At 50.5% G+C, this 22,459-nt stretch overlaps 1 protein-coding gene across 2 annotated transcripts in view; it reads right to left on the minus strand.

The window, feature by feature from the left end:
* Positions 1 to 22,459, minus strand: part of LOC142311667 (myosin light chain kinase, smooth muscle-like) — a 142,986-nt gene that overhangs the window by 43,806 nt on the left and 76,721 nt on the right. For both annotated transcript variants that reach the window (XM_075350262.1, XM_075350261.1), the window contains exon 6: positions 13,660 to 13,695. In XM_075350262.1, coding sequence (XP_075206377.1) covers positions 13,660 to 13,695 — 36 coding nt within the window. The remainder of the gene's footprint in view (positions 1 to 13,659; positions 13,696 to 22,459) is intronic.

Consider the following 22,459-nt stretch of genomic DNA (forward strand, 5'->3'; position numbering starts at 1 on the left):
CCCTGCGACCGTCGCTCTGGCCGGCGACTCGCCTCCTTCCTAAGGGGGCGGGTCGTGCGGCGTCATAGCGACATCACACGGCAGGCAGCCAATAGCGGCGGAGGGGCAGAGATGAGGAGGATGTTAACATCCCGCCCACCTCCTTCGTTCCGCATAGCCGCCAGTATGCTGATGTTGCTCGTTCCTGCGGCGTTATACACAGCGATGTGTGCAGCCGCAGGAGTGAGGAACTACATCGTACCTGTCGCTGCAGCATAAATTATGAAGAAGTCAGAGCCTGCAATGATGATACGATAATGACGCTTTTGCGTTTGTTAAATCGTATCATCATCTAGCATTTACACACTACGATCTCGAAAGTGACGCCGGAAGTGCGTCACTTTCGATTTGACCCCACCAACATCGCATGTGCGATGTTGCAACGTGCAAAGCCGCCCTTAGTATGCAGAAACAATGCTGGTCCAGGAGGGTTTGTTTTTGTTGTGTTTTTTTAATCTCCATGGGACAGTTAATATGGTTGTCCAGTGCTGGTCAACCCATTTAATGGGAATCTGTCACCAGGTTTTTGCTTCCTAATCTGAGAGCAGCATAATGTAGGGGCAGAGACCCAGATTCCAGGAATGCATCACTTACTAGGCTGCTTGCTGTAGTTTTAATAAAAGTTACTGTTTTAAATCACCAGAGGACTACTTGTTCTGCTGCCAGGTAGTCAACAATATTCAAATCACAGATTGATAGCTTCCTGTGTACAATGTGCATACGTGGCGACCCTGAGGCTCTGGTCACCACAGGGTACGGCACCTCAATTAAGGTGCGGTATTCAACTCAGGTAACGGGAGGGGGCGGGGGGTTAATCACCGGTGTTCCACATTCACATACTACATACAACTTAGGAGCCTTCACACATGGTGGGTTGGCTCAGGGTACGCAGGGGGTGGCCATAACGGTCATGGGACTTCCCGGTCACTGAAGTAATATATTATATTATATCTTTATCTATATCTATCTCATTTTTTACATTTTTAAAAATTCACAACAAAAAATAAAAAAAAAGTTGTCCAATGCAAAATATTGGGTACCCTGCATGGTTAGTACCCTGCAGCACCCCCTTTGGCAAGTTTCAAAGCTTGTAAATGTTTTTTTGTAGCCAGCCAAGAGTCTTTCAATTCTTGTTTGAGGGATTTTCATGATTTCTTCCTTGAAAAAGTCTTCTTGTTCTGTAAGATTCCTGGGTCCTCTTGCATGCACTGCTCCTTTGCGGTCTAGCTACAGATTTTCAAATGATGTTCAGATCAGGGGACTGTGAGGGCCATTGTAAAACCTTCAGCTTGTACCTTTTGACATAGGCTAATGTGGCTTTTGAATTGTGTTTAGGATCCTTATCCATTTGTAGAAGTCATCCTCTTTTCAACTTCAGTTTTTTTACAGATAGTGTTAGGTTTGCTTGAAGAATTTGTTAAACTTTAATTTAATCCATTCTTTCCTCTACCCATGAAATGTTCCCAGTGCCATTGGATACAACACAACCCAAAGCATGATTAATCCACCCCCATGCTTAATGGTTGGCGAGATGTTCTTGTCATGATATTCTGTCTCCTTTTTTTCCCCCAAACATTTGGTTTGATCATTGTGGCCAAGGAGTTCTATTTTAACCTCATTAGTTAACATGACTTGTTTCCAAAATACATCAGTCTTCTTTAGATGTTATTTTGCATACTTCTGATGCTAAATTTTATGGTTAGGACGCAGGAGAGGTTTTCTTCAGACGACTCTTCCATGAAGGCCATTTTTCTGTAGGTGTCTCTGAACAGTAGAACAATGTACCACAACTCCAGAGTCGGCTAAATCTTCCTGAAGGACTTTTGCAGTGAAGTGAAGGTTCTGATTTGTCACTCTAGCAGTCCTACGAGCAGCTCTCATAGAAATTTTGCTTGGTTTTCCAGACCTTATCCTGGCCTCCACTGTTTCTGTAAGTGCCTTCTGAATAGAGTTGAGCGCGGTTCGTGGTTCGTGGTTCTCCAGTTCGCGGCTCGAGTGATTTTGGGGCATGTTCTAGATCGAACTAGAACTCGAGCTTTTTGCAAAAGCTCGGTAGTTCTAGAAACGTTCGAGAACGGTTCTAGCAGCCAAAAAACAGCTAAATCATAGCTTGGTTTCTGCTGTAATAGTGTAAGTCACTCTGTGAATCAAACTATTATCACATTTCAGTGTATAGTGTGCGTGAACAGCGCCTTCAGATCACTGCTGTTTCTATAATGGCGATCGCCATTTTTTTTTTTTTTTTTTCTTGTCTTCCTTCCCTAAGCGCGCGCGTCTTGTGGGGCGGGCCAGCATGTCAGCCAATCCCAGACACACACACAGCTAAGTGGACTTTGAGCCAGAGAAGCAACGGCATGTGTGATAGGATCTGCATGTCACATGTCCCTGCATTATAAAACCGGACATTTTCTTCACGGACGCCATTATCTGCCTTCTGCGTCTTTGGTGTCAGACATCACTGTCGCAGCTCCGTCTTCCTGAGTCCTATAGCCGATACAGCTGTATGCGCTGCATACACAGCGTTAGACAGCTTAGGGAGAGCACTTTATAGCAGTCCTTTTAAGGGCTCCAACCGGCAGGGTCAGAGAGCCATAGGTGACAGGTCCTGCAAACAGCAACAGCGTCTGTGTAGCCCAGGTCAGGGATTTCCTACCTGCATTTCACCATTAGGAGGGAATAGAAAGGCAGGCTTCCATTCCTCTACCCAGAGCACCACAATCCTGCCACTGTACCCTCTTGTCCTCTGCACACTCCAACTGATAACTAAGCCATTATACTAGCAAACACTCAGTGTACCTAGTGGCATCCTATACGTGGCTATTGGACTTTGCTATAGTCCCACTAGTGCAAAGACATTTGCAGAGCGCGTCTGCCTGCATTGCACACTACAACTCATTCTAACCAAGCCATTATACTAGCAAACACTCAGTGTACCTAGTGGCATCCTATACGTGGCTATTGGACTTTGCTATAGTCCCACTAGTGCAAAGACATTTGCAGAGCGCGTCTGCCTGCATTGCACACTACAACTCATTCTAACCAAGCCATTATACTAGCAAACACTCAGTGTACCTAGTGGCATCCTATACGTGGCTATTGGACTTTGCTATAGTCCCACTAGTGCAAAGACATTTGCATAGCGCGTCTGCCGGCATTGCACACTCAAACTCATTTTAACTAAGCCATTATACTAGCAAACACTCAGTGTACCTAGTGGCATCCTATACGTGGCTATTGGACTTTGCTATAGTCCCACTAGTGCAAAGACATTAGCAGAGCACATCTGCCTGCATTGCACACTACAACTCATTCTAACCAAGCCATTATACTAGCAAACACTCAGTGTACCTAGTGGCATCCTATACGTGGCTATTGGACTTTGCTATAGTCCCACTAGTGCAAAGACATTTGCAGAGCGCGTCTGCCTGCATTGCACACTCCAACTCATTAAAACCAAGCCATTATACTAGCAAACACTCAGTGTACCTAGTGGCATCCTATACGTGGCTATTGGACTTTGCTATAGTCCCACTAGTGCAAAGACATTTGCATAGCGCGTCTGCCTGCATTGCACACTCAAACTCATTTTAACTAAGCCATTATACTAGCAAACACTCAGTGTACCTAGTGGCATCCTATACGTGGCTATTGGACTTTGCTATAGTCCCACTAGTGCAAAGACATTTGCAGAGCACGTCTGCCTGCATTGCACACTACAACTCATTGTTACTAAGCCATTATACTAGCAAACACTCACTGTACCTAGTTGTATCCTAAACGTGGCTATTGTACTTTTGTCTATTCACACTACTGCAAATCTATGTGCAGCACCTCTGCATGACAACCTCGTGCTCTGTTTTTAATAAGCTATAATGATAGCACAAAATACTGCCATTTTGTGGCATCATAGAACTGGCTGTTGTATTCCATTAGTGCCCCACTGGTGACAAGCTATTTCTAGCACCTCTACATCACACCCTCATGCACATTTAGCTACGCTAATGTTATAGCAAACTCATGGAATTCATTGCTGCATTTCATAATTCGGAGGGATAGAAAGTCAGGCTTCCTTTAGCTTTTCCTTCTGTTCATAGACAGCATCTCCAAGACAAATTTCCCCTCCACGTCTAAGTGTGGAGAGGCAGCTAGTGCGCATGCGTGTGCCGATGTACCCCAGCTGCAGCATAATTACAGTGTTTCGCCTAGTGAGTATGCTCAGCCTGACTGTGCCATTCCTGACGCTAAGTCTTCATTTCGGGATACAGCGCATGCTCCCACACTAAGTGTGAAAAGCCTCTTTGCACAGGTGCTTGCATTCTGTGCCGGGTCTAAGTCCTGTTTTGTGCCTAGACACCATGCTAAAGCTGATAGTCTTTTTTCAGAGACTGTATTTCATGCTACTGAGCATGCTCAGGCACTTCCTGCATCAGAGACTAGGTCCGGTAATGAACTCTTTGGCCCTGGCCCTGATGTGGGGGTCCCATATAGACCACAGGGCATCAGGTGTCCTCCCAAATGGCTTGCAGAGGCCCACACCTATGACTTGTCACCGCATTATTGATGGTCAGACGATGACTGGTGAGGTGTTTGGGTCATGGCAGCCATGAGGTCATCATTGAAGTTGCGTTTCCAAATAGGACGCTAGTTATGCCACTCATGACGTGTCACTCTGCTTTTGTCTCCAGGAGGTGCATTGTGGTTCACCCTGGTTTGGGGCGGACCCAGGTTATAAAAGGGGCTGGAGCCAACAAGGAGGTGCGCAGTCTTCTATTATGCTCCGAAAGAGCACACCTCCATGTGTTGAACCCATTGCGGCTTTAGGCCAGAGGTAGGCAGGGATAGGGTGGTGGATGCAGGCCACCACCACAGTTGGTAACGCAGAACGGTTAAGACCAGCTCCTGTCCTAACAGTCCTGCTTGTGCAGCCCAGTGGCATTAACAGGCCTGCTGCTGCTGATGCGCCTGCTGTCCACAGGTGTGGCCCCTACGCACACGGTCAGCGTACTCAATGGCCCCTGTGTTGTTAACAGGGAGTTCCTGGGCTGGGTGGGCATGTGGACCCTGTGACGCTAACAGGGCTCACAGTCTCCAGATCCGAATGGCGTCTAACTCGGTTCAGGCTACTATTAGTTTCATAGCCACACAGCTCTGTATCCTCCACCAAACCTTCAAGTTGCCAACCTCTCCTTTTCCAACTGGGAGCACGGTGGACACTGACTGCTGAAGGTGATATATACCTTTCTCTTTCTTTTCTTATTAATTTTTGTTATATAGCGGTCACAGATTATATACCACTTTATCCAAATCTGCCAGTCCCACTGTAACAGATGTTGTTTCTTCAGCAAATGTTACAGTTGTTTAACCACCAAATCCACGGACCAAAATTTTTTTCCCCTTTCCAACACACCTGTTCCCCTTTCCAACAGCATCTGTCCTTTTTCAACTCATTTTGGGATATGACCAAAAGTGCAACTGTGCAGGGACACCGTACTCAACGCCATCTCAGCACAGCAGCCATCCCTCGGTCCCTCCGATGTGGACAAGTAAAAGACCATTTCCTCCTATCCATGACAAAGTGTTGAGATTCACTCTGTGCAGCACTGGTGTTTAGTGGAAAAGTAGATCTAAGATTGCGTACCACATTCTGCAGATACTCCTGTATACGTGCGTCTATTTCTATGGCAGGAATTAGTTCGCCAAATTTTGTCTTGTACCGGGGATCTAACAGTGTGGCAACCCAGTATTCAGGATTACTTCAAATTCATACAATCCGAGGGTCATGTAGGTAGTGCAGCAAGAAGGCGCTCATGTGTCTTGTGCATCCAGGAGGACCAAGTCCTTGGTGTGTTGGTGGCAGAGAGGTGAGAATCGTGCATCCTTCCTCTGCCCTCTACCCACAACCTCGCACAACCGAAATGTGAGCAAGCTCTCACTCATCTGCTGAGTCTTCCATGCCCATCGCCAGTTCGTCCTCCATTTCTTCATGGGCTCCTGCACTTTCATCAACACTTTTTGCTGATACTATGCGCCCTTGTTAATCCCTCTCCCTCACCATGACTGCCGCATAGGTGCCGCTGACCATCTGGACCTCGTAGATCTTGTTATCCCTTCCGCATATGACTCCTCCTGTACTTCCTCCCCTTCCTCTTGTCCCAACACCTGACTCCGAATAATAATTACAGTGTGCTCCATCATGTAGATGACCAGAATTGTCACGCTGAGAATGACATTGCCAGTGCTAAACATCTTCGTCGACATTTCAAAACTGTGTAGCAGGGTGCATAGGTCCTTGATCTGACACCACTCCAGCAGCGTGATCTGCACCACCTCTGGATCAACTTATCCCAGGCTATATGTCTTACCGTATTTCAGCAGGGCTCTGCGGTGCTGCCACACACGCTGCAACATGTGCAGATTCCAATTCCTGCGTGTCGGAACATCGCATTTCCGGCGTTTAACTGCCAGACCCTAAGACTTCCGGAGTGATGAAAGTTGTTGAGCTGCTGTGTGCGCACGATGGAAGTGAGCACATAGCGAGCGTGCCCGCTGCACAAGGCCATGTAGGCCGTGATGGTGTTTTAAAAATTGCTGGAGAATTCGGATCAACACGTGAGCCATAAAAGGCACGTGTGTCACATTGCCCTGAGGATGGCCCGCAGCCAGGTTTGCATCATTGCCGCACACGGCTGTTAAGTCACCAACGGAGTCCGCTCCGTCAATTTGTACTCCGGTCGCCAGGTGACAACGTGTTCCTTTCATGAATAGTGCTGATGATGGGAGAGTAGTCGATGCCAGCGGCGCAGGTGGACGCAGGTTATGCTCACCCACTGGGCTGCATTACCTTGACAGATGCAGAATCTCTGGCTGAATGTAGCTGGTGGGTATCTCACAGATGAAATACCATCATTCAGCTACAACCAATGGGAAGACACCACACCCTTTTTTATGCCCATCCTGTCTGCAGACCACTGCCAGACATAGCTATGAACCTCTGGTTAATTTTACCCCCAGTTCAGTTTTATGATTTTGTGTGCTTGTTACCTGACTACTTTTCCTGCTTGCTGTTTATGTACCTTGTTGGCCGATACGCATTTCACCTCTGCTTGTTTTCTGATTAAGTCCTGGCCGTCCCATTCTGTTCCTGTTCCTCAATTAATGTTTTGACCCTGCCTGACTACTATTCTCTGTAATAGCGGTGTGACTCACATTTCCCATACATTTCAAAGTAAAACTTTGACCGCCTGATGGCATTGAGCTCTGCTGCCAGCATAGTAAGGAGGTGTGTGGTAGTCCTTGTGCGCAGTTGCAAGGAAGGGTGGCCTGACCACACAGGGTTTGCGCAAAGGTAGAGGACCCACACGAGGTTGAAGAGGCAGAAGCAGTGTATTAACTTCTACATACAGAACAAGGATTGAAACAACTCGTGGGGACGGCAAGACTTGTACAGCAGACCCTTCTCCATCTCTCACCATAGTTTGCCAGTGCCCAGTCAGTGACATGTAATGACCCTGTCTATGCTTACTGGTCCAAGTATCTGTGTTGAAATGCACCCTGTCGCACACAGATTTTCTCAAGGAAGTGGTGATGTTGTGTGCGACATGCCGGTGTAGCGCGGGCATGCTTTTCTTGGAGAAGCAGTGGTGATTGGGCATCTGGTACTGGGGCACAGCGACAGACATAAGGTCTGTAAAATCCTGTGTGTCCACTACGCGTAAAGGCAGCATTTCGGTAGCCAACAGCTTACAGAGGGATAGAGTCAACCACTTAGCTTTGTCATGGGTCGCAGTAAGTGGCCTTTTATTTGACCACATCTGAGGGACAGAGATCTGGCTGCTGTCTGTAGACGGTGTTGAGTAGGGTGTCCCTGGAAAAATGCAGGTTTGTGAGAAAAGTGCAGGCGGAGACATGATGTTGGCTTCATCTTGCCTTCAGATCTGTTCATCTTGTATCATTTTTAAAAAACACAGCAAGCAAGGGTTACTCCAAGCGGAGTCTCCCTTTTTTTCCAAAAATTGGGCCCCACACAGACACCTTATCAGTGGCAGCACTTGTGCCCTAGTTGCAAACAGGATGTTTTGATTTGCATCAAGCACATTCCAAATCCACAAGCATTTACTCTCCCCAGGATGACACAGGGGTAGTAAATTCCTTCTGGATCCATGACTTGTTCATTTTGATGAACGTCAGTCTGTCCACATTGTCACTGGACAGACGCGTGCGCTTATCTGTCAGCACACACCCAGCAGCACTGAAGACACGTTCAGAGACAACGCTGGCAGCTGGACACGACAAAATCTTCGAGGCGTAACTGGAGAGCTCTTGACATTTTTCTAGATTTGAAGCACAAAAGGAGCAAGGCTCCATTTGCAAAGTCATTGCATCGATGTTCATTTGGAGATACTCCTGTATCATCCTCTCCATCCGTTGACTATGTGTCAGACTTGTTGTCTCTGGTGGCCTTGCAAAGGAGGGTCTAAAAAAATTATGAAAAGATTCCATAAAATTGCTGTTACCAGCACCAGATACGGTCCTACTGGTACGGGTAGACTGTTGAAGATGACGAGGCCGTCCCATGTTTGTCAAGTTACAACTGGGAGAATCACTCCCTTCACCTGCACGGTTGTTTGGTGGAAAAGCCGAGCTAAGATCGAGTAACAGCTTCTGCTGATACTCCTGCATACGTGCGTCCCTTTCTATGGGTGGAATTATGTCACAAAATTTGGACTTGTCCCGGGGATCTAATAGTGTGGCAAGCCAGTAGTCATCATCACTTCTAATTTTGACAATACGAGGGTCATGTTGGAGGTAGTGCAACAAGAAGGCACTCATGTGTCTTGCGCAGCCATGCGCACCAAGTCCACGCTGTGTTTGTGGCATAGAGGTGCTAACCGTTCTTTCTTCCTCTGTCATCTCCCCCCAACCTCTTTCAACTGAAATTTGACCAAGGTCCCCCTCATCTGCTGAGTCTTCCATGTCCATGGACAGTTCGTCCTCCATATCTTCATGTCCTCCTGCACCTTCCTCAACATCTCACCTGCTACCATGCGCCCTTGTTGATCCCTGTCCCCCATGGTCCCATGCCTGCCGCGTTGGTGATGATGAACGTCTGGACCTTGGTGATGTTGTTGTGTCTTGCGCATATGAATCCTCCTGTAGTTCCTCCCCTTCCTGTTGTCCCACCCCCTGACTACGAATAGTGTTTAGCGTGTGCTCCAGCATGTAAATGACTGTAATCGTCATGCTGATAATGGCATTGTCAGCGCTAAACATATTCGTCGCCATGTCGAAACTGTGCAGAAGGGTGCATAGGTCCTTGATCTGAGATCACTCCATCAGGGTGATCTGCCCCACTTCTGCATCTCGTTGGCCCAGGCTATACATCATGACGTATTGCACCAGGGCTCGCCGGTGCTGCCACAGTCGCTGTAACATGTGGAGAGTTGAATTCCAGCGTGTCGCCACATCGCATTTCAGGCGATGAACCGGCAGGCCGAAAGACTTCTGGAGCGATGCAAGTCGCTCAGGTGCGGCGGTTGAACGGCGGAAGTGAGCACTGCAGACAGTTTCCGTGCCCTGGTCAGAAGGCCATCTAGGCCGGGATAGTGTGTTAAAAATTGCTGGACAACAAGGTTAAACACGTGAGCCATACAAGGCACGTGTGTCACCTTGCCCAGGCGAAGGGCCGCACCCAGGTTTGCAGCATTGTCGCACACGGCCTTACCAGGCTGCAGGTTGAGTGGAGACAACCATTTATCAAAATCAGTCTCCAGAGCTGCCCACAACTCAGTCGCTGTGTGACTCCTATTTCAAAGACATGTCAAGCTAAAGACCGCCTGATGCCGTTGCGCTCTGCTACCAGCATAGTAATGAGGGGTGCGTGATTCCTTCTGCGCAGTGAGAACGCTGGTGGCCTGACCAGGCAGGCTTGGGGCGGAGGTGGAGGACCCAGATGAGGTGGAGGATGCAGAAGCAGTGGCGGAACTTGGACAGACAGAGGATTGACACACAAGTCGTGGGGACGGCAAGACTTGTGCAGCAGACCCTTCACCATCTATCACCATAGTTACCCAGTGGCCAGTCAGCGACATGTAACGTCCCTGTCCATGCTTACTGGTCCAAGTATCGGTGGTGAAATGCACCCGTTCACACACAGAGTTTCTCAAGGAAGCGGTGATGTTGTGTGCGACATGCTGGTGTAGCGCGGGCACACCTTTCTTAGAGAAGTAGTGGCGACTAGGCATCTGGTACTGGGGCACAGCGACAGACATAAGGTCTCTAAAATCCTGTGTGTCCACTAGGCGGAAAGGCAGCATTTCTGTAGTCAACAGCTTACAGAGGGATAGAGTCAACCTCTTCGCTTTGTCATGGGTCGCAGGAAGTGGCCTTTTATTTGACCACATCTGAGGGACAGAGATCTGGCTGCTGTGTGTAGACGGTGTTGAGTCGGGTGTCCCTGGAAAAATGCAGCTTTGTGAGGAAAGTGCAGGCGGAGACATGATGTTGCCTTCATCCAAAGTTGGTGCTATCGATGTCTGAGAGAGCTGTACACACTCACTTGTTTCCCCTTCCAAACCAACTGACGACCTACCAAGCAAACTGCCTGTTGCGGTTACAGTGGTGGAAGTTGTGGGTGGAAAAACAGGTGTGACAGCTGTCCCCACAGTCCTAGAAGATGACGAGCGCGCGGATGCACTGGAAGGGGCAGGCGGTGGATGGTTCGCTCCGCTAGGCCGCATTGCAGCACGGTGAGCTTCCCATCGGGCCATATGATATTTATTCATGTGACGATTCATGGAAGAAGTTGTCAAACTGCTGAGGTTTTGACCTCTACTAAGAGAACCATGACAAATTTTACAGATCACATAATTTGGGCGATCTTTTTCTATGTCAAAAAAGGACCTGGCTAGGCAAGGCTTAGAGGCCATGCGACCTGTTGATCCACCCCGAATAATGCTCAGAGGCAGAGTGGTGGCTGAGGATGCAGTTGTAGACGTGCTACCAGTGCTCCGACTGTGTCCAGGAAGGCGCCAGGTTACTTCGACGTCGGTTGCATCCTCCTCCACCGCCTCTGTTGACCTCCTCGAGTGTCTGACTGTGGGTTGACAGTAGGTGTGATCTAGAACTTAATCATCAATTGTTGTGTTTGCACTCCCCTACCCCTCAGACCGAGTTTCTTCTTGCCCTGACCGAATATTTAAGTTGTCATCCCAATCGGGTATCTGCGTCTCATCTTCATCAGTATGTTCCTCATTGCCTATAACCACAGTTGTTGGAAAGGCAGCATTTTGGTAGCCAACAGTTTGCATATGATGAAAGTCAACCTCCAAGCCATTTCATGCCCTTCTAAAAGCATGTAAAACACAGCGAGGGGACTCCAACCACAGTCTCCCTCGTTGCCACTAACTGGGCCACACACACCCCACTTGACTGGCATCGGTTGAGCCCCCTTTTGAAAAAGAAAAAGATGCTTTGCATGAAGCACTCTCAAAAATACGCGTGCCTTTCCCGTCCCCTGGCTGACCCAGGGGAAGAAAAGTCCTCTGAGAGCCATGACTTGTTCATCTTGGTTCTTTTAGAGACACAGCGAGGGGACTCCAACCACAGTCTCCCTCGTTGCCACTAACTGGGCCACACACACCCCACTTGACTGGCATCGGTTGAGCCCCCCTTTTGACAAAGAAAAAGATGCTTTGCATGAAGCACTCTCAAAAATACGCGTGCCTTTCGCCTCCCCTGGCTGACCCAGGGGAAGAAAAGTCCTCTGAGAGCCAGGTCCACATTGTCAGTGGACAGACACGTGTGCTTATCTGCCAGCAGACCCCCAGCAGCACTGAAGACAGGTTCCGAGAGAACGCTGGCTGCAGGACACGACAAGATCCTCAAGGCGTACGTGGCGAGCTCAGGCAATTTATCCAGATTGGAAGCCTAAAATGAGCAGGGCTCAAGTTGCACAATAATGGAATCGATGTTTCTTTGCATATACTCATATATCTGTGTGTCTCCCTCTTTTTCCTTGTCCAGCTGTTTTGTTTTCACATGAGTATATGTCCTTGTCACTTTCCCATGTGTTTGTGTTATGTTGTGAGTTGTTTGTCACCTTTTGGACACCTTTCAGGGTGTTTTCTAGGTGTTTTACTGTGTTTGTGATTGCCTGCCATTGTTTCCTATGGGCTCGAGTTCGGTTCGTCGAACGTTCGACGAGCCGAACTCGAGCCAGACCCCCCGTTCGGCGAACCGCCTCGAGCCGAACCGGGACCGGTTCGCTCATCTCTACTTCTGAATTACTTTTCAAACTGAGGAAAGGGCAACTTGAAAACGCTTTGCCATTTTCTTCTAGCTTTCTTCTGCTTTGTGGGCCTTCACCATTTTGATTTTCAGAGTGCTAGGCAGCTGCTTTAAAAAACCCATGGCTGTTTTATTTGCACAAGGTTAGAGGAAGCTGGGTTTTTATAAAGCTGTGAAATTTGCATCACCTGCCCTTTCCTAACTATGATAATGAACAAGCCACAAACCTAACAGGCTAATTAAGGTCTGAAATGATAGTCAAAAGTTATCTGAGCACACAAATCTCCAAGGGTGTTCAAACTTTTGCATTGGCCCATTTTCATTTTTGTAGGTTTTTAAAATGTTAAGAACAAAAAAAAAATATTTTCATCTTTTACCTAAAATATAAAGGAAATGTGTCATCTTTAACTTTATGCCTTTTAGAGATCATTTCATTTTCAACTTGATTAACTGTTCACAATAACAGCAATTTTGACCAGTGGTGCTCAAACTTCTGCATAGCACTGTACATCTCTGGAAAACTTAGAATTTACTAGGCCTGGGGCTTGGAGCGGGAGCTCAGCCAGGGTACCCAACTGCGAATGGGGACACCCTAGAAATTAAGACTCATTCCTCTCTCAAAACACCGGTGGTGGACCCTTACCGGATCTGGGATTGACCGGAGCCCATCACGGCAGTGACCAGTGTGACTGGGCTGGCAGCTGAAGTGAGTAAACTACACCCTGAACCCGTAGAGAACTTGTTGGCTAGTCCTTACCGGCGCCCAGCACTTAGGCGCCAACAGCCATAATAACCCTCATCATTCACCCGGGGCCCACTCCGCCTGTGGGGAGCGACACCATCCTGGCTGCCGTAACACCTGTCCCGGTGAGTAATCCTGCAGCGGCGGCTACTCCTGGCCGCAATCTACAGGCGGCGTCACAACAAACTTTTCCAAATACCCTACTTCCCCCACCATTTACTGTACACCTCGGGAAAACTGAACCAGGCAAGGCCACCCATGACATCGCCTGACTCGACCAGAAATGTCCCGGCAACAAGTAGGATAACTACCTGTCCCGTGGGGTGCTACACAGAGGCAGAAAGCTGCCAATTAGGAGGAGAGTATGGGGTTATACAAAGCTCAGAATTCTAGAAACTGGTAGAGCTGAAGCAGATAAAACACTGCTTTTAATCAAACCAGTAAAGTAAGTGACATCACTAGAATCAGGGTCTCTTGTCCTATATTATGCTGCTTTCAGATGAGGTAGCAAAAACCTGGTGACAAATTCACTTTCAAGCTCTTATAATGGTAAATATACTAGAAGATAACAAAACACTAGGTGGGAAACTTACCAGATCTGTGAGGCCTTCTCTTTGGAGAAACTGACTCTAGAACACAAAGCATAAACTAAAAATTAATAAAAAAAAAAAAAAAAAAAAAAAAAAAAACGTAAAAGGAAAAACAATAATAGAATATTAAAACAGAAAAGTACCCAGTACATTCATTCATACATACATACATACATACATACATACATCGCTCGTTAGACAGACTGCTCTGTCTAAGTAGGTAATAAAAAGATACAAACAGTACTCGGAATGACACGTGGAATGGGAGAATCCTAAAAAACTAATGTTCATACATTAAAAAGTTACGACAGGTTCTGGTATGGATTTTGCACTGAATCACACATCAAATCAGCCCATAGTCTACCTCCTATATGAGTAAAGAGTTTTTTTTACACCATTAGTAAATAAGCATATTACCATTTTTTGTGGCTTTCATTGGGACTGGCCAACCATATAATGTGTGTGTGTGAGGGCGTCACTACATAATAGCAGACGTAGGAAGAGATAAGGATCAGGTTGCTAATTCTAATTGTTTGATCTTTTTGTTCTTTTAAAATAAAACGCCATAGGAGGAGTCTAGCATCTACTTGCTCCCTTCTTCCCACTGAAATTATAGATATGCTCAGCCATTCATGTGTGCCTTAGTGGGGGTGGGAGTAGATCCTGTTCAACCGATTGCTATGTAATTTGTATGGTTAGGCCTATAGGAGGTGTAACTAGAGTTCAATGGGCCCAGGTGCAAAATTTGGACCTGGCCACCCCCAGCTTTCCTATGTTTTGCTATCCATCTTGTCCTCAGCACCTCTTTCCCATGCTCTGCTATACATCTTTCCCTTCGCACCCGGCTTTCCAATGCTCTGCATATTTTGCTCAGCACCCAACTTTCCCATGATATCAGACCATGGGAAAGCTGAGTGGTGAGAGAAAGAGCCTCTTTACCTCAGCAACCAGCTTTCCCATCCCAGGTTTGTATCTTTGTCGTCTATCAAGCATGGGAAAGCTGGGTGTTTGAGGGAAAGATTTATAACAAAGCATGGGAAAGCTGAGGAAAAAAGACTTAGAATATGGGAAAGCCAGGTGCATGCATATCTAATATATAAAGCTCAGTGTATGTATGTATGTATGTATGTATGTATGTATGTATGTATGTATGTATGTATGTATGTATGTATGTATGTATGTATGTATGTATGTATGTATGTATGTATGCATGCATGCATGTATGTATGCATGCATGTATGTATGTATGTATGTCGCCCTGGGCAAGCCAGGGGACACAGGTCACAACAACACACGCACCCCACATTCCCTGCAGGCACAACAGCTAACCAGAAATCCTTGTTGCCTTCCTCCAGAGGCTGATGATTCACACCAGGGGGTGGGCCAGGCGGTTGGCTCCGCCCACCAAGGAGGTCTCAGTTCTGGAGGCAGGAAGTACCAGGCAGATTAGCCCAGGCAGGGCAAGAGTGAAGTTCAGCTCAGGGAGAGCTTGAGTGAGGAGTGGACAACTAGGGAAGTAAGAGAAGTGACAGAAAGCCTGAAGTTGGTCTGTGGCTGTGTGCCCAGACGGAATCAGCAAGGTCAGCAGACGGCGGTGAAGGTCTGGAGTGGGACTGTCTGGAGGTTACTGGAAGGACCCCGTTGGCTGTGTGCCCGGTGGTCTGGAGCGGATACAAAGGGCAGTCAGCACCAGAGCAGGGGCTTTTCGGATCCCAGCAAGGCTTGGAGTCGCTGTAAATTGCTAAATCCGTTAGTGAAGGAGACGTAGATCTCCCAGCAAGCAAGTCCTGATTGACGGCAAAGGTCCAACCACAACGGGGAAACACCGCCACCGCCAAGGCACCAGTTTCCCAGGGCCGGCGCCTGCGGGCAAAGTGTGGAGCTCCTCCGGCCCAGATTGTAGTCGGGGAGCGGGTAACCGGTGGGAATCCATCGCTACCAATAGACTTAACATAGGTGCAGGGAAGAGTGACCATCACCGTCAACTGCAGGGAACCGCAGCACCGTGAACCGTCCGTGGGACCGTCCTACCAGCCGTTGGTTTACCGTACAAACTGTGTCCATGTCTCAGGCTGAGTGAGTACCACAGTGCCGCAAGGCACAGCACTGCCCCCGCGTCCCTGCGCCCACCAGGCCCTGCACCTCACCAACCATCACCGGGCCCCGGGATCACCAACCCCTACCCACGGAGGGGCAACACAACACCTGGCTGCTCCACATCACCATCCCCGGGATCCCCGTATTAAGCAGCGGTGGTGCTACCAATCACCACAACCGTGGGTGGCGTCACGGACATTATCCCAACACCCCAAACAACCCCCCTTTCACTCACGGGCGAGGAGTGCCGCTCGAGGAAAAACCCTGGGATCCGGCCTACGGCTCGAGCCACCACTGAGCAGCCGGACCCGAGCAGAAGGGGTAAGCGCGGTGTGCTGACACCCTCCTCCCCGCCCGCGACAACTTGGCGTCACGAACAGGATCTTACCGCTCTGCCATCTGGTAGAGGTGCGCCTTGTTACCGCCGGAGGTATCCGGCAGAAAAATTTCAGAAGCCGCCATCTTTGGCGCGAAAAGTTCCCGCTCGAGCGTCTTCTCGAGCAGTAGAGGCGCGAAGGCCAAAACCCCACCCCGAGAGAGGAGGGGCCGGAAAGAGCTAAGGGGGACGGAAACAAGATGTCTGCGCCCGACGGAGCCGCTGGAGGAGCGGTGGTCGCAGCCGCAGCGGCACCCGCGGATGGGAATGGGCCTGCCCAGGTCCCGGCCGTACCGGCGGGAGGTGCCGCGGCCCCCGCGCTTGCTCAGGTCATGCCGTTTTCCTTGCCCTATGCACCCGGAGCTGCCTGGCTACCGCAGTATGACGGGAAACCGGATGCCTTACAGGCCTTCCGGAAAAAGCTTAACCCGTTGCTAGAGCTGTACCCCCTGACTGATAAGCAACGTGCAGCGATAGTGCTAGGCCAGTTAACCGGTGCGGCGGAGCAGGAAGCGGAGACCTGGGCCGAGGGGGACCGGCTCTCTGTAGCCACCATCTTCGAGAAGCTACAGACTGCCTTCGAGACCCGGACTGAAGCTGAGCTGAGGATGCAGTTTTACCAGTGCCGGCAACGAGCTGGGGATAGCATTCGGGACTACGCTCTACGTCTGCAGACCGCCCTCCGCACGCTGAAGCGGGTGAACTCTATTAATGAGGCGGATAGCAACAAGATGTTAGTGGAGCAATTTGCGCAGGGGATGAGGTCCCCTGAGGATCGTAAACAACTCCGGCTGTGGGCCCTGGAACACCCTGATGTGGACTTTGCTGTGTTAAAGGAGCGGGCTATCAAAGCACTACAGCCCCCAGCTGCTGAAGCTCTGGAACCCGTCCCGTGGCCCGTTGAGACAGCTCCCGTTGTGGCGGCCCCAGCCAAACCAACCTCCTTAATACCTGCAGCCTCGAGCAGCACAGTGGAAGAACTGGCAGCCCAGGTCCGTCGCCTGGACGGAGACCTTGCCAAGATCCTTGCTGCGCTACAACCTCTGACCAGATCCCAGCCTCCAGCACAGATACAGCTTGCTGACAGTCCCGAAGATGTTCCCTGGATGCAGCGGAGAAGCGCTAACAACCCGCGGAGCAGACCTCCAATCTGCTACAAGTGCCGTAAGCCGGGCCATTATTACCGACAGTGCCCGTTAAACGAGCAACCCCTGGGGCCCCGGGCCAATCCTCAGGAGTAGAACACCGTGGCCCCCCGGACTGGCGAGACCGATATGTCGGGGCCCGCCCCATCATCCCCGTGGCTGTGGACGGCATACCCGTGATGGCTCTCTTGGACACTGGATCACAGGTAACTACCATACCGTACACGTTGTATCAGCGATATTGGGCCACAGACGAGCTGGCGCCTCCAGACAATAGTATAAATTTGATTGCCGCTAATGGACTTCCATTGACCCAGGTGGGGTATAAACAGGTGGCTATGACAGTGGGGCAGGCTGAACTGCAACACCAGGGTATGATTGTGATCATGAATGAGCCTAGTGATCATAACCCGAAAATAGTGCTGGGAACCAATGTGATGGAACACTGCATGGCTGATGTGTTGAACCTATTGCAACAGCTAGCCGCCACGGCGGCGGGGAGCCGGCAGAGGGCTGTGCAGCGTGAGATCCGCGCCCTGATGTACCGCCAGCATGTAAGCTCAACCGGAGGGGAGATTGGTGGAGTGCGAGTGATGGATGTTGCTCCATTGACTGTGCCCCCTAGGAGTGAGATGATGATCTGGTGTAGGGCAGCAGTAGGGCCTCAGGGGCGTGACTACCCTGCGATGATGGAGCCCATGCCTTCCGAGCACTGGCCCACTGTAGTAGCCGCCCGAGGGGTGGTAGACGTGAAGAAAGGGAGAGTGCCTGTGAGAGTGTTGAACTGTGGGGAGGAAGAAGTCAGGCTCCCCCGGTATGCCACCATTGCCAAGCTGCTCACCCTGGACCCTCACACTATCCAGGAAGCCAGTCCATCCACACTCCCACCTACCACCAGCACTTCCCCACACCAGGGGGACACCAAGGAGTGGCACCAACAGCTACATGTGGGCACTGATGATACCCCTACACATCACAGGGCGGGGGTACACAGGGTGGTGCAGGAGTACGAACAGGTTGTCAGTAAGCACCCCCTAGACTTTGGGCAGATCAAGGGGGTCCAACACCACATTCCCACGGGTGAACATCCCCCTATCAAAGAGAGGTATAGACCTATTCCCCCTGCACATTACCAGTGTGCCAAAGATATGTTGAAGAATATGAAGGAGGCAGGGGTTATTCGGGACAGTTGTAGTCCCTGGGCCGCTCCGTTGGTACTGGTCAAGAAGAAGGATGGTACCATGCGGATGTGTGTGGACTACCGGAAGATCAACCAGATAACCCATAAAGATGCCTATCCATTGCCTCGTATTGAAGAATCTTTGGCTGCACTAAGAACTGCAAACTACTTCTCGACCCTTGACCTCACCAGCGGATACTGGCAAGTGGCCGTGGCCCCAGAGGACCGGGAGAAGACCGCCTTCACCACCCCGATGGGGCTCTGCGAATTCAATAGCATGCCGTTTGGGCTGTGCAATGCCCCCGGGACCTTCCAACGGCTGATGGAGTGCTGTCTGGGGCATTTAAACTTCGAGACCGTCCTGCTGTATTTGGATGATGTGATTGTTTATTCCCAGACGTATGAAGCCCATCTGGAACACCTGGCCGAGGTGTTCGCGTCCTTTGCCAAGTACGGGATGAAGTTGAAGCCCTCAAAATGCCATCTGCTGAAACCCAGGGTGCAATATCTAGGGCACGTGGTGAGTGCGGATGGTGTCGCCCCCGACCCTGAGAAGATCACTGCCATCCAAAGCTGGCCGAGGCCCACTACAGTGAGAGAAGTAAGGCAGTTTCTGGGTCTGGTGGGGTACTACCGGCGCTTTATAAAGGGGTACACGAAGATGGCCGCCCCCATGCAAGATCTCCTCGTGGGACAGACCAAAGGTGGTAAACCCGTCAGAGCCCCACTGTCGTGGGAGGACAAGCATGAGGAGTCCTTTTGCCAGCTGAAGGCGGCCCTGACCGGAGAAGAGGTCCTGGCGTACCCTGACTATGGGAGCCCATTCATCCTCCACACGCACGCCAGTAACGTGGGGCTAGGAGCGGTCCTCTCCCAGGTCCAGGATGGAAAGTAGAAGGTGATTGCCTACGCCAGCCGAAAACTCCGGCCGACCGAAAGGAACCCTGAGAACTATAGCTCTTTCAAGCTCGAGCTACTGGCGTTGGTGTGGGCTATCACGGAGCGGTTCCGGCACTATTTGGCGGCAGCAAAGTTCACCACATTCACGGACAACAATCCGCTGACTCACCTGAACACGGCCAAGTTGGGCGCGCTGGAGCAGCGGTGGGTAGCCCGGTTAGCCAACTATGATTTCACCATAAAGTACCGAGCTGGTCGTGTCAACATCAATGCAGATGCACTCTCCCGGATGCCCCATTTGTCAGAAGAGGGGTGTGAGGATGACGACCTCGAGGAGATTGAGTTGCCTGCGTTTCACCAGCCGCCTGCTGAGAGGGTACAAGTATGTCAGCAAAGGGTGGATCTGGACCCGCGGCCCAGTCAAGAGTGGCATAACGCCCAGGACCAAGCGCCGGCTGTCCGCCTTGTCAAGACTCTGGTGGAACAGGGCGCCATGGGAATGGACCCTAGCGCTCCAGCCGAAGCTCAACGCTTGTGGAAAGAACGAAAACGGCTCTACCTACACCAAGGAAGGCTGTGCCGTGAGCTGATCAACCCAAAAACCCATGAGAAAATATGCCAGTTGATCGTCCCTCAAGCTGAGGTCGCTACTGTCCTGCAGGCATACCATGATGGTGCTGGCCACTTCGGGTGGAAAAAGCTGGAGATGCTGTTGAGGGAGCAGTTCTATTGGAGTGGGATGCGGGAATCGGTGGAAGCCTGGTGCCGAGAGTGCGGTCCTTGTACATTGAGGAGAAAGGACGAGACTAGCCAGAGGGCACCATTACATCCCATCGTTACCCATCAGCCGCTGGAGCTGGTCGCCCTGGACCATGTCAAGCTCACCCCTAGCCGAAGTGGGTACACCTATGCATTGACCATGGTAGACCACTATTCGAGATTTATGGTGGTCGTCCCTGTTAAGGACCTAACTGGTCGAACCGCTGCTCGAGCGTTCCAGGCTTATTTCTGCCGACCCCACGGGTACCCCGAGAAGGTGCTGACAGACCAAGGCCCGGCTTTTGAAGCAGAAGTGTTTCACGAATTCTGCCAGTTGTACGGCTGCAAGAAGATTCGGACCACCCCGTACCACGCCCAAACCAACGGCATGTGCGAGAAAATGAACCACTTGGTCCTGGGACTCCTCAAGACGCTGCCGCTGGAAGAACGGAACATGTGGCCGGAAAAGTTGCCCGACTTGGTCGACATGTACAATAATATCCCGTCCAGCTCGACGAAGTGCACCCCAGCATATCTGATGAGGGCTCGGCCTGGCCGCCTGCCGGTGGATCTGGAGATGGGGTTGGAGGCCCCGGAGGCACTCCCTTCAACGGCAGAGTGGGAAAGTCGGAGGAGGGCACAGTACCGGCAAATCCAGGAGTTTGTGGAGAAAAACCTCAGTCGAAGTCGAGAACAGCAAGAGCACCGGTTCAATCAGAAGGCGCCCGCAGGTCCTTTCCAGCCAGGAGATGTGGTACTGAAACGAAAGAGAAAAGCCCACAAGCTGGATGATCAGTGGGAGCAAGTCCCTTACGTCATACAACCCACAGAATGGGGAGATGGGAAGACCTACCAGATCAGTCGTGACCAAGGGAGCACCCTGGCCACAGTTTCCCGGGACCATCTAAAAAAATGCCCCCCAGCGTTGAAGGCAGAGGCTGAAGTACCGGTTCCTCCACCAGTGGAGAAGGCAGCAGAGGTAATCCACACTGTAATGGGTGACTTCCCAGCAAACTGGCCTACACAGAACGGCGCGGTGATCCTTCCAGTGATACTGTTCCCACAACCCGTGGATGAAGAAGTAGTGGAAGCGGTTAACCGTGAGCCAGAACCAATGCCAGTGCCCAGGGATGAACCTGCACCCAGCTCCCCTGCACCTCCGCCTGCTCCACACTATAGCAGGGAGGAGGAACCGATTGTTCCCTCTACCCCACTATCTAGCACCACTGACACCGGGCTCCGAAGGTCCACCCGTTCCAACCTAGGTAGACCCCCACTTAGGTACAGGGAGACCGTTCTATGAGTAAAAGGGGTCCGCAAATGTAAGAGAGTGTTGTTGCTTGTTTGAAAAAGTTTGCCAAAGTTGAAAGATGATGAAAAATGATTATCTGAGTTTTCACCTGATTCACCGTGTGATTTGCAACCGGCTGGAGCCGGCACCGTTGTCCCCGTGGGGACCGTTTAAAGTTTAAAAATGCATGGGAACTAGCCATGGACAAGCCCGTGAACTCTGCAGGGCAACCACAAAACGTTAGTGGCTTGTAAATATGTTGGGTACCGTTACCGTTTCCGCAGTGCCGCCTCCGGAGAGGCAGGTTGGAGGGAGGGCCCTGAGCAGAGCAGGCCAGGGCCCAGCCACCAAAGGAACCGGTGGCTACCCTCTGGAGGGAAGGACAGATCCCGCTCGGGTACCGTGTGCTGGACTGTGGGTCAAGGGGTGCTGCCTGGGTTTTAGGGGCAGCATCAGGGCCAGGTTACTTGGGAGGGAGAGAGCGGAAACCGTGACCGTATACCGTTGAAACGTTAACAGTAAAATGTGCCTCCCGTCTTGGGAAGAAGTTATTAAAAATGTATTTATGTTGTGTTTAACCCTGTTATCCCTTTTTCAGAAAAATAAAACCGGTGTAGGACGGCAGCCCGCGGACGGTCTGCGTTTTGCTAAGGGGGAATGTGTCGCCCTGGGCAAGCCAGGGGACACAGGTCACAACAACACACGCACCCCACATTCCCTGCAGGCACAACAGCTAACCAGAAATCCTCGTTGCCTTCCTCCAGAGGCTGATGATTCACACCAGGGGGTGGGCCAGGCGGTTGGCTCCGCCCACCAAGGAGGTCTCAGTTCTGGAGGCAGGAAGTACCAGGCAGATTAGCCCAGGCAGGGCAAGAGTGAAGTTCAGCTCAGGGAGAGCTTGAGTGAGGAGTGGACAACTAGGGAAGTAAGAGAAGTGACAGAAAGCCTGAAGTTGGTCTGTGGCTGTGTGCCCAGACGGAATCAGCAAGGTCAGCAGACGGCGGTGAAGGTCTGGAGTGGGACTGTCTGGAGGTTACTGGAAGGACCCCGTTGGC

Source organism: Anomaloglossus baeobatrachus, chromosome 5 (genome assembly GCF_048569485.1).
Source record: "Anomaloglossus baeobatrachus isolate aAnoBae1 chromosome 5, aAnoBae1.hap1, whole genome shotgun sequence".
In the NCBI taxonomy this organism is placed as follows: Eukaryota; Metazoa; Chordata; class Amphibia; order Anura; family Aromobatidae; genus Anomaloglossus; species Anomaloglossus baeobatrachus.